Consider the following 12,232-nt stretch of genomic DNA (forward strand, 5'->3'; position numbering starts at 1 on the left):
ACAAATTATCCCCCCAAAAAATATCGTCTATGGCGAGAAACGGCCATATGTATGCCGATATTTTTGGTGGGGATATTTTGTAGGGATACCGAAATAACACCACTCAATAGACCAATTCTCATACACAGACAACTGAAAGGAATAGTGCGCTCTAAAATATTATTGCTTTAAAAGATGGGCAATAGACTAAAACATATTTTTTATGAAAGTGCCTATGTAAACGCTTTGAGCAAGCGAGGCTCAAAGCGTTTACATGGGAGCATCCATTTTGCCATTTCAGGCAGCCTCCTCAGATCTGCCCTGGCGGCACTAAACAAGCAGCAAAAAGCCCCCTACTGGGAGCTTTTGCTTACATCAGCCAGAGCAGAGCTGAGGAGGCTGCCTTCACTTTCATTTTACAGCAGCATTTACAAATCCAACAACGTTGTATTTCTCACTGCGGCAGCTTTCGCTTGGAGTCTCCTGTGCTCCCTCAGGGTTGGGGGAGCCCAGGAGACTCCACGTGAAACCCGCCCTTGTGAGAAACACGGCAGTATTTCAAAAACACACCCGTGTTGTGTTTCTGCCTGCAGCGGCTTTCACTTTGAGTCTCCTGTGCTCCCCAGGGGAGCTCAGGAGACTCATGAAAGCCACGGCAGGCAGAAACACAACGCAGTTTTATTAAAAAACGCTGCGGTTTTTCTTTCTAAGTTTCTCAGGCTCCCCTGGCTCAGAGGAGTGCTAGAAACTTAGAAAGAAAGCCGCAGCGTTTTAAAATACAACAACGTTGTATTTATGTTTGCGGTAGCTTCAGCTTGGAGCCCAGGGGGCTTCAAGCTGAAGCTACTGCAAACATAAATACAACATTTTAAAAGCTGCGGTTTTCTTTCTAAGTTTTCCGGGCTCCTCCAGCCTGGAAAACGTAGAAAACAAACCGCAGCTAGTGCTTAAGAAATTAAGAAATAAGCACTTACCCAGATGCTGCTTTCCTACCTGCAGTCATTGGTCTCCGGCCTCCGCCACCAATGAAGCAAAAGCCACCCAGTGAAAGCTTTTGTGTATTACAGCTGGCTGGCTTTTGCTTCATTAGTGCTGCAAGGGCAAGCACAGGAGGCATCCATTTCACAAAATGGATGCCTCCTAGTGCTTCACATTTTTCAGTTTGAGCTTCATTTGCTCAATACTTTACATAGGGACTTTGTTTAAAAATATTTTTTAGATATATTTTTGATTATGGGCCATCTTTTTAGCCAATAATATTTTAGAGCACACTATTCTTTTATGTATCGCCATGCTGGCTCCCAACCAACCCTCAGGCTAAAGAACTAAATCGACTAAAAGACAAAACCATATTAAAAACTCCTTGCGTCTCCGGGAATACCCAAACTACAACACAGAACATCTTCTCGCAACAACCCCATAAACATAACAGCTCTCACAATCCTGCTGGTCACATACTCACAAATATGGTATGTAACGACAAACTATATTCCGTATATATTTAATACTTTCGTCAATTTTTATAACAGCTTTATTTGATGATGTAATCGGTATTATGTTTGAAATGGCAGCCTTGAGGACGACCTATGGTCGAAACACGTGTCGGCTTCATGCAGTCATATACCACCCGAATCTGAATAAATCACACCGATGATGAAATTGAGTTCTTTATGGATAAATTTAAAAGATAACAGAACTGTATCACTAGCAGACGATAATGTACAAACCTCTATTGTACCATAACTACTATCCAATACCACTGAACTTATCTCCTTTTGAAGCTTTGGGTAGAGCCTCTATGTATTGGTGACGCTACGTCGAGGATGCGTAATACCCATCATATACTTTTGAGAGCCAGAGCGCACCCACCAGCGTTTCTATCCTACACAGCTTTAAAATTGTTAAGATAGTGGTTTGGGATTTTTAGGGACACTTTATTGTTTCATGTTATGTCACAGCGCTTTTGTACTGCGCCAAATCACAAATACATGCTTTACTTTTTTTTTTTTTTTACAGTTATGTACTTAATTGTAATTTAAGCATTTGTTGATGCTCAACTTTATAGAAAGAGTACATTTTCAGTAATCTACTTTGTGGACCTTTATTCTGTGTAGATGTGTGTGTAAAGTGTATTAGCACGCAGGGCGAGGGGCGCAGCCAATAAGGTTACGCAGATCGTCAGCTGAAATCTTTGATCTCAGCCCACGTTCAATGGAACCCGCAGGTTGCATCCCTAACTGCGGGCTGCCATCTTCTGGCAAGCCATTCCCTTTTTAAATGTTTTATTTATCCCAGCCCCCCCTTACCTGATCATTGCAGCGGCACCTGCCGCTGCCACATCAGCTTCCCTTCATCTCGGTTTACTATTGCCATGGAAATGGAATAGGGGCTCCACATGGAGCCCCGCCATACATAACCATGGCGGCCATCTTGGCATAGTATTTTCATTCAATGAACGGTACGGGATGCCAGGCGCGACCCGATCTTTGAATGAAAATACTTTAACACCTGGGGTGCTAAAAGTGTTAACACCCCCTCCAAGGACTGGAACGGTGGGAGGGGGGGTGTAATGTCCCAGTGCCCTCGTTATAGGCCCTCGCTTCGCTCTGACCTATAACTCGAGCTGCTTTGGCCATTCACCCATTCCAGTCCTTGGAATGGGGGTGTTAACGCTATACTGTATGGCCTGCCCACTCCCCTCCAGGTAGTGTAAGAAGACTGCTCTGCCACAGCAACCACTGTGAGACTCAGAACTAACTGAAGTGAAATCCTGCCCATGCTCTATTGGTCGAGCACCAATCAGGTACAATTTGAGTGTTACCATGATTAAAAAAAAACATTCTGTAGTCAGGGCATCATCTCTCTTCTACTGGTAAAAAAAAGAAAAGACATATTGGCGAAGAAACATCCTCCAAGCGGTGTCAGCCAGACCATTGCATTTCAATATCATAAACCCCTCATGGAGGGCCATACTTTAGTACCTTCTGCCGGGCTAGGTGCCACATGAACAGGTCTACACTCCTGGACTTTGCTCTCCACCATTGGTATCGACCCGGATTCCTAGTAGAGAACCTTGCAGACTACCGGCCTGTGAAAGTTCACAAAGCTGCTGTAGTTTCCTCTTATGCAGAGTGCTCAGGATGGACCCAACGAGGATATGTTACTCTGCGTCTTTCTCTACATCCCCACAAAGGGCCCATCAGAGCTCAGGTCTTGGGTGCAGGTGTAGCGCCCATGTTTTTTGTTTACTTACTGTGGCATGGTGAGAAGGGGTCATCACTGGCATTCAGGCAGAGCAGGGGAGTGGAGATCTCGCTAAGCTTGTAGTCTGGACTGGCCTCGTGGTAATACTCCTCACACGTCTTGTACCCAAACACGACTGAGGTGTAGCGTTCATCAAACTCCCGGAGGGACCGCGCCTGAGGCATCCATAAGAAGGCATGTTAGTAATGCAGGCACAGCAGCCAAGACGAGAAATACATTATAGGGCAAGTGCAAATGACTGCCACAAAAACATTTTAAAATATGGGCAGGTATAGGATGAGGCGAAGGTGAATAAGGCTGGACGGGCACCAAGTAGGATGAGAAAGCAACAGGGAAAAAATAGGATTGGAGGATTAGAAAGCATAAGAGATTAAGTGAAAGACGGGGCGTGATACGGTATAGGACAGGAAGAGAACAAGATTAAACATATATGTGTTGGTGACATACGACTTCCTAATTCCACCAGGGATGAGATTCCTGACCAGGCAGAGACAAACGCGGGAGAAGGTAACATGATGCCAACGCTTCTCAAGCAGAAAGTCATGACAAAAAAGCAGTAGGAAATACATACAGATGCAGTAAATATGGTGAATCATTGGTAAAAACACAGGAAAAGGGGTAGGTTGAGTAAGAGCAACAGAGAAAGATAGAATTTGTAAATGACGGGGAGGGAATGAGTAAAATAGGGAGAGAAGGAAGCACATTCAATAAGGATAGGGGAAAACAGAGTGAAATAAACATTAAGGAAATGTTAAAAGGAAAGTGTAAAAAGGATGGAACAGAAGTAGGGAAGATACAAAACAGAAAGCAGCAAGAATAAAGAGGTGGCATGAAGCTCACACTGGGCAGCAATGAGGAGAGAAGATCTACAGCTGGAGCAGGGAAGGAGTGAAACTCCTGGAAAGAATAGAAGCAAAGAGAGCAAATGCACTGAACTGTAGAGCAGAATGAAAGGGGGCTGAGGAGAGGAGGTATGTAGAGAGAGAAGCAAAACTAGCGAGCTAAGCAAGTTACCAGAGAAAAGCAGTAACATGGTGTGGGGGGAGGGGCAAAACAGAATCAAGTAAGAGAAACAAAGAGCAAAGGGCGCTCCATAAAGACTACCAGGCTCCAAGACAAGGAGGAAAGGCAACATAAAAAGAGAAGAGGAATGCAAATGGGAAGCGAGGAAAGGCAATGAAACAAGAACCACAAAAACATGAATGAAACCGGCCTGTAAAGGCAGGAAATACATGGGGTGAAGAACTGAAATACAAGGAAAAGAGCAATACAAAGAGAAAAGGAAGAGAGGAACAAAGAACTAACCAAATGAAAATGCCGGCTAGAAAAGGAAATGATGCCATGACACACAAGAGCATGATCACAGAGGTTAATAAGAACTGAAAACAAAGGAAAGAGCAATACAAAGAGAAAAGGAAGAGGGGAACAAAAAACTAACCAAATGAAAATGCCGCCTAGAAAAGGAAATGATGCCATGACACACAAGAGCATGATCACAGAGGTTAATAATAACTGAAAACAAAGGAAAGAGCAATACAAAGAGAAAAGGAAGAGGGGAACAAAAAACTAACCAAATGAAAATGCCGCCTAGAAAAGGAAATGACGCTATAGTAGACAAGGGCGAGATCAGAAGTAAAAAGGAGTGAAAGACAGGGCAAAGAGATACACAAAGAGAAAGAAAGAGGGCAACAAGGAACAAATGCAAATGCTGGCTAGTGACACTAGGACAGAAAAGAGCCTGAGCACAGAGGTTAAAACGGCTTCAAGGGCAAAGAGCTATACAAAAAGAAACGAAAGAGGAAAAAAAGAGGTTAAAAGAACTGAAACGGAGAAGGTCTCTTTAAATGAAGTGGAGCGCAAGTAGACATTGAAAGGGGGACGAGGAAGAGGATAAAAAACGTGGCAGAGACGAAGGCAATGAGTGAACCGGAGAGAGGAAAGCTGGCAACAGAGTGGGCAAAGTTCACAACACAGTGGACTCTCAGGCTCCAAAAGGAATGATGTCACAAGACACTCACCTTCAGCACGTGATCCACGTCCACCTTGTTCTCCATGACCTTCCTGTGTCTAGAAGAAGACAAGACACCTGTACATAGGCACACTGGAATGTGCTGGGCCTGCCAAGGGCATCTGCCAGCTGACCAACACCAATATGTTTTACTGATGCCAGAATGCTCATCATGGCACGCTAGTCTGCTGCGATATAGCCAAAAGCTGATACTCGCCCATGTGCTCACACGTGCATAGGCATACCAAAGACTTCACATTGCCTGACAGCTGCAAACAGATATGAACCAAACGCACATAGATGGTAAGGATTGCAGGCCCCCTCCCATTCGAAACATACCCAAAGCAAAGAAAGGGGAGAGCAGACACCATGCCACATTCATGCTGAGAACAGGGGACAACACAATAACACAAACTGACTCCCAAGCTGCACACACCTTATGCCCTGGGAGCAGTGGCGGCTGCTATCATAGGGCGGCCGGGCGCCGCCCCCCCAGAAAAGAAGGAGAAAAGAAAGGAAGCTAAAAGAGATTCAATCTGAGAATTTCTCTGATTGAATCTCGTTTAGCTTGCATTTCCTTTGCCAACAGCGCGGGGGCGCTGTGGCAAGGCAACAATAACAAAGGGCCGGCCCGGCTGCTTTTATAGCGGGGCGCGTCCCATTTTACGTCTTCCTCTTTCAATAGTAGAGTGCGTGGAGCTCGTAGCTCCACGCACTCTACGTAAGCCCCTTTAATTAGAAGGCTGGCGGGGCGCTTCAGGGGTGGCCCCGCCAGTCTAAAATGTGCGTAAACAGCGCACTAGGGTCCGGGTCATCAATGAAATTCCCTCCCCTCCCCTCCCCTCCCCTGCATGGACACAGTAATGTCATTGGCTGTTTGCCAGCCAATGACAACCCTTGCATTGGCTGGCAAACAGCCATTGACATACGGTATCTTTGCATTGGTACGACGGCAGGAGTCACGAGTCGACGGGGACGCAAGCTCAGCTTCCAGCTTCCTGGCCCTGAAGACCACCACCAGCCCAGCAGAGACGGCCTGGACCCTGCTCCACGACACGACTTGCCGGCGGGTAAGTAGTAGGTCCCAGCATGTTGTTTGTGTTTCCCAGGGCCCGGGGACATGGTCCACAGCCGGCCCAGTCAGCAACGCTGAAAGACGTGTAGGACAGGGCCTACGTCTTTCAGTGTTGCTGACTGCCGTCAACTCATTGGGGCATGGGGCCTTGTGTCTCACTCGAGTGAGTCTCCCGCGGGCCTTGGTGGTAGCGGGCCCGGGGCCACCTAGCCTGGACCTTTACCCTCGGTCCGTCCGTGGGCCAAGGCCCAAGGGCCTTGGCCCACGCGGACAGCAAGGCCCAGGCAGGCGTGCTGCTGCGCAGTGCGGACCACTGCCGCGTAGAATCTCGACTCCATCCAAAATGTGCCGTTTTATATTTTGTGCATTTTTCGATAAAAAATGCCGAAAATATAAAACGGCACAAGTAAGTCACCAGGGAGAGCCCTGGCAGCGTGAGGGAGAGGCCTGGCTGCCTGGAAGGGTGAGCAGAGGAGATAGAGCGCGAGCAGGGGAGAGTGGTAGCAGAGGAGAGATGGGCAGAGGAGATAGAGCGCGCGAGCAGGGGAGAGGGGCAGCAGAGGAGTGAGTGGCCATGCCTAGCACTACATTAAGCGGGACTCGCAGGGGTCGCAGGCCGCGGCTGGGACAAGGCCACCTTACTTTGCCCCCACAGTTTACCATTTACGTGAAAATGAATTATTCCCATTGTTAAATCCGTGGTCAAGAGACTTCTCAAAGGAACAGGAGGGAAACGCTGCCCTCTTTGTACACTTTACTGTACCTTATTTCGCAGCCGTGTGCCAGTGTTTGACATTGTATTTATTTATTTGTAATGCGCATAGACCAGGCAGAACAAACTGCATCTGGACGCAGGTTTTACGTGGATTGCATTAAAGCTTTATTAAAATATGCATGGTGGTATTAAGAAAATAAATTAGAGAAATGTATCAAGGCAACGCAGACTGATGGGGCCCAGGGGCCAAGACTGAAAGATTCCTGTCTCCTCAGCGCACAAAATGTGATGTTGGCCCAGCCAATATATATTAGTGAGCAGAATGGAGGTCCCGCTCCCACAAAGAGCCATTAGCCATACATTCGATTCTTTGCCTGATGGGCAGGCAGTGCAATGATTTCCACAGCAGGGAGATCAAGGATGTTTTTAGAAGATGAAAAATAAGTAAATGCAGCATTTTGTGCTGCCTGGAGATGCGAGAGCCGTCGCCGGGGTGAGAGTTCATTTCTTTTGCCATCCAACTATCGCCATTTTAATCATTCCTACGGATATCTGTGTAATAATTGATTGCATTACACCGATTCGGCCCCTTGTTCCCCTGGCTTTGTCATCAGCTTGCCAACCAGCAGCAGGGGCAGTGTTTGCATTATTTTCCTTGGACTAGACCTCGGCTGAGGGCAGCTGCTGCAAATTATATGATATGATATGGCATTTGTAACACACCTATACAGAAGTGCATAGAAGCCTGAGGATGCTCTTCAGCCTAGAGGATCAAGCCAAAAACAGCTTAATACTTGAAAGATTGGACAAATTGCTTTCCAATGCTCCGAGCCTCAGAAACCCATGACTCGCGCGAGTCACAACCGAAACAGCAGGGGCAACCAGTAACGGCTGCATGACAAACATATGTTTCCATCATTACTGACTATATAATGAATTTCTTTATGCATACACCATAGTACCAGCTATTCTCAAAACAAGCTGCTGTAAAATACACCATCACACTTGCACACGTAAGAATAGTGTACCACCATTAATGTGTAAAACCGAATGCTTTTTTCATATTTCGGTGGGTTTTTTGGACAGTAAATTGCACATTTTGTAGGCCATTTTTCCAAATATTTCGCGGGGGATAACCCCCACGCAACCCCCTTGGGGGGTGGGCTCGCGCGCTGCGCACGCTCGCTACTAGATTCGCCCTGGGAAATTTACGCCCCACCAGCTTTCAAACGCACCAGCCGCCACTGCCTGGGAGGCGCCTCGCAAGGGGGAATAATGCAAAAGCACAATCTCTGCACGGGCGCTATCTCCCGGGCATGGGCACCCCAGCACGCGCAGCTTGTACCTGTTGATGGCTTTGCATAGGCCGGATGTCAGGCGCTGGTTGAACAGAAGGAAGTTCAGTGGCTCCTCCAAGGAAGAGCTGGACTCGAATGTATTCCAAACGACTGAGAAGGTGACTCCTGCAATCAGGTGGGAGTCCTTCCCTTTCCGGGCCAGGTAGTTCAATAATGTCATCCTACGTTGCAGAGAAGGGGGCCAGGGGGGAGGAAACAGAACAGGTTATATTATGTTAGCATAGTATGCCTAATAGCATTGAGTAACTAGAAACAGAACCAGGAAGGACATATATGTTCTGTTTAAAACGATGAACCATGCTATGTGAGGCTTACCGGCCGGACATGGCCCCCCCAGCTTGAACAGTCTCAGCAATGACCTCTTGAGGAGCCCCCAACCTAGGTGGGTTTATCACTCGCTCTGGGAAATTAAAGCCACAACACAACACGTTCCGAATCTCCCCTAAAAATCTTTTTTTTTTTTAAAAATACAAAACTATTGCCACCCTGAAAGTAATTAAAGGGGGTAAATCCCGTCACTATTTTCATGGTGGCCACAATGGAGGCCGGGAGAGCTTCAGAGCGGAGGCATGATGCTGGTGGTTGGGGAGGAAAGAGGGTGCAGTGGCACCATGGAGAACTGAAAGCAGGGAGTGGATCCAGAGCAGGAGCGCAGAGGAAACTGTCGGCCGGGGCGGAGGCGGGCGGACCTTGGAAGTTTCTGCCTGTGTTCCGCATGATCCAATTGGTCAGCGGTTCTCCACCGATGCCAATTCATCCAATAGGGAACTAGCTCTTCCAGGACACTAAAGTGGAAGAAGTTCATCTCAAGTTTACTCTGGATCCAAACTACCAGAGGTTCAGGAATTTCACACATGGAGCTGCTTAAACATGCCTGTCCAGTTAGGCCCTTTCTCTGCCTCCGGCTGCTCTCCCACAGAAATGATGGCTTACAGGTCCTGGGTGCAAGCCTGAGATGGTCCTTCTTTGAGATCAGGGGATGAGAAAGGGTATAAGCTTCGGGGGTCTTTCAGTGTTCAGGTAACCACTAAATGCATGCCCTGTTAGGCCAGGTGTGGGAACACTATGCAACCTCATCTTGCCCAAGCCTCAGCGCTGGGAGACCGCTGCGGTGGTAACCAGCACAGAATATATGCCATCGGATATCAAATCACAAAACGCTGTATGAACATTTAAGATCTGTGTTGTGAAAAGAAATTCAGCATTAGGGCCAGCCCCTGTTCATAGGATGGATCAAGGGCCTGGCATTCTATGATAGGTAGGGGATAGCCCTACAGTAGGGAGGGTCCCAGTATCAGACCTAGTGCCAGTTATTCCTGTGGACTCCCTCAAATGCACGCTGGATCACCAGTTTTCCATGTTCCAGACTTTTTTGTTGGGTAATTGTGTTTTTTTTTGTCTTCGTTGCGTATTTATAGCGCGCTTAGATACCCTGAAGTTTCTAAGCGCGGACCCGGGGCTCGAACCTGTGTTGCTTCGTGTCGTCCGTTTCCAAGGCGAGCGCGTTGCCGCTGAGCTATCCTCCCGGGACGATAGAATTGCTTTAAGGCGAATGCCCAGCCCGCCTTCACACCCAGTCTTCTAGCTCCCAATCACGGAGAAGCAAAGGCGTGGGAAGGCCCTTTTTGAAGGGTTCTTCCGACAGCAAGTGGTAGAGATCGTTTAGGTCCAGAATCATCCCCAGGTATTATTTAAATAGCCAAGCAGGGAAGATGGGTTCCTTAAAAAAAAAAAAGAAATTGCCAACAGCCATTTAATAGATTCACCAAAATCAATAAGATTTTTATGATGGCACAAAAAGAATTACTTCGACCACAATTAATGGCAAAAGATTGATTAATGAACCTCTGAGGACCATCTATCCACAGTTACCAGCTTGCAAACGTTTTTTCAATTTTTGAATATTTAGTTAATAGGCATAATTGAATTAATAAACCTTTGCTGGTATTTAAAACAACACTTGGGCTATTGTTTGCCAGTTTTATTTTATATATAGTATAATGCAAACCAGTATGGAATTGGGGCTACAGTTTTTGTTAGAACGCTTATCCTGGCCTATTGTGTTGTGCCGCAAGGTTGTGCGCCAAAGTTGTTGAGAAGCAGAGTCTTTTGTTTCTTCTGCCTAGGGTGTTTACCATACACTTTGAATGCACAAGAAGCATAACGAGATGGATTGAAAGCTGAAGCTGTCCTGACTCAAAGCAAAGTCCATAACCTGCATGCAGACACAGTGACGTCAACCCATGGGAAGCAAGGTAACAGGGATGTAGGGAGACCCAGGAGGGAACACAGGAATAAAGAGCACCGCCAGTCTACTCCTCCTAGTGAATGGCCAGACATTAAGAAGAGTGAGAATCATTCAGAGACTCGGGCTACTCGTCACAGTCAATGGCCCAACACTAAGAAGGGTGAAACCCTTCCAAGAATCCATCAAACTCCTCTCAGTGACACAACAGAATCACGAAACTGAGAATCACTACGGAACTCAATTTTCTCAACAATACACAAAGCATCCAAGAGAATAAGAATAACCATTGGGTCTACTATATGTGTCCCAAAGACAGATTTTCATAGACGCTTCAGAAAAACCTAGTCAGAGGTTCAAAATCCAAGAACGCCGAGGAGAAGTTTCCCAAAGGGAGAGAAGGAGAAACCAGAGACTTGGAACAGTCGCCTGGACGAACTGTATAATCAAATCCAAAAGACAGACAGAAACTATCTAAAACGTATATACTGAGGCTGGGGAAGGCCATCCAGGAGAAGGAAGTCATTCTCCTGGGCCTTTGTTGTTTTGTCTCGTCTTAGTGGTAGGGTCAGTGTAGATTAGTTTTTGGACTGACTTTATACTTCATGACGAGCACCCTAGTTAGTTCTGAAAGGCAGGGAAATCCTTAGATTAGGGATACTTCTGCCTGTTCACTTATAATGTCAATAAAACCTCATCAAGAATGACAAAAACTGGGCTGCCTCTTTGCGACCTGCCAGTCCCTAGAAGATGGCATTCCTTTTTATTGGAGGAAGGCGCTCAAGCCATATGTCTTTAATCTTAACACCATTCAGCCATGAGAGTTTAGGGCACTTACATAGGACAGAATTTGGACAGACTAGATAACAGGGCTTTGTAAATCTCTAACATGGGCAGGATCAGCTTCTGAACCATCACTCAGATGGCTAGATCTGGCAGGATGTTCTTGGCTACAAAGGGCAGGATGTTTTTGGCTAGAACTGGCAGGATGTTCTTGGCTACAAAGGGCAGGATGTTCTTGGCTAGAACTGGCAGGATGTTTTTGACTACAAAGGGCAGGATGTTTTTGGCTACAAAGGGCAGGATGTTTTTGGCTACAAAGGGCAGGATGTTTTTGGCTACAAAGGGCAGGATGTTCTTGGCTAGAACTGGCAGGATGTTCTTGGCTAGAACTGGCAGGATGTTCTTGGCTAGAACTGGCAGGATGTTTTTGGCTACAAAGGGCAGGATGTTCTTGGCTAGAACGGGCAGGATGTTCTTGGCTAGAACGGGCAGGATGTTCTTGGCTAGAACGGGCAGGATGTTTTTTGATATTGAAGATGCCCTAAATTGCTTCTCTTGTTGTACTGCCATGTGGCAATCGAGGAGCTGGGAGCTGTTTGAATGAAGCCTCGCCAGTCACCCTTTCACTGCAGGCTTAATTAACTAGTGGTTAATATAAATGAATGAATTCTACGGGTCCAACTTCAGAATGTTTTTCTTGTTAGGATTTTGTTTTATTAAGTGGAAAATCATTATTCCCGCTAGCTCATCGAGGCAAGCCCCAACACACATCAGAATGCAGCTTTCCAATACTACACCCGGAGCC

At 46.6% G+C, this 12,232-nt stretch overlaps 1 protein-coding gene across 3 annotated transcripts in view; it reads right to left on the minus strand.

Moving 5' to 3' along the window:
• The window catches only part of ABHD1 (abhydrolase domain containing 1), a 91,701-nt gene that overhangs the window by 19,304 nt on the left and 60,165 nt on the right, over window positions 1-12,232 (minus strand). For all 3 annotated transcript variants that reach the window (XM_069605514.1, XM_069605511.1, XM_069605513.1), the window contains 3 exons: window positions 8,387-8,560; window positions 5,262-5,310; window positions 3,233-3,398 (listed from right to left, as the gene is read on the minus strand). In XM_069605514.1, coding sequence (XP_069461615.1) covers window positions 3,233-3,398; window positions 5,262-5,310; window positions 8,387-8,560 — 389 coding nt within the window. The remainder of the gene's footprint in view (window positions 1-3,232; window positions 3,399-5,261; window positions 5,311-8,386; window positions 8,561-12,232) is intronic.

This window comes from Ambystoma mexicanum, chromosome 4p (genome assembly GCF_040938575.1).
Source record: "Ambystoma mexicanum isolate Mex_15411 chromosome 4p, UKY_AmexF1_1, whole genome shotgun sequence".
Classification (NCBI taxonomy): domain Eukaryota; kingdom Metazoa; phylum Chordata; class Amphibia; order Caudata; family Ambystomatidae; genus Ambystoma; species Ambystoma mexicanum.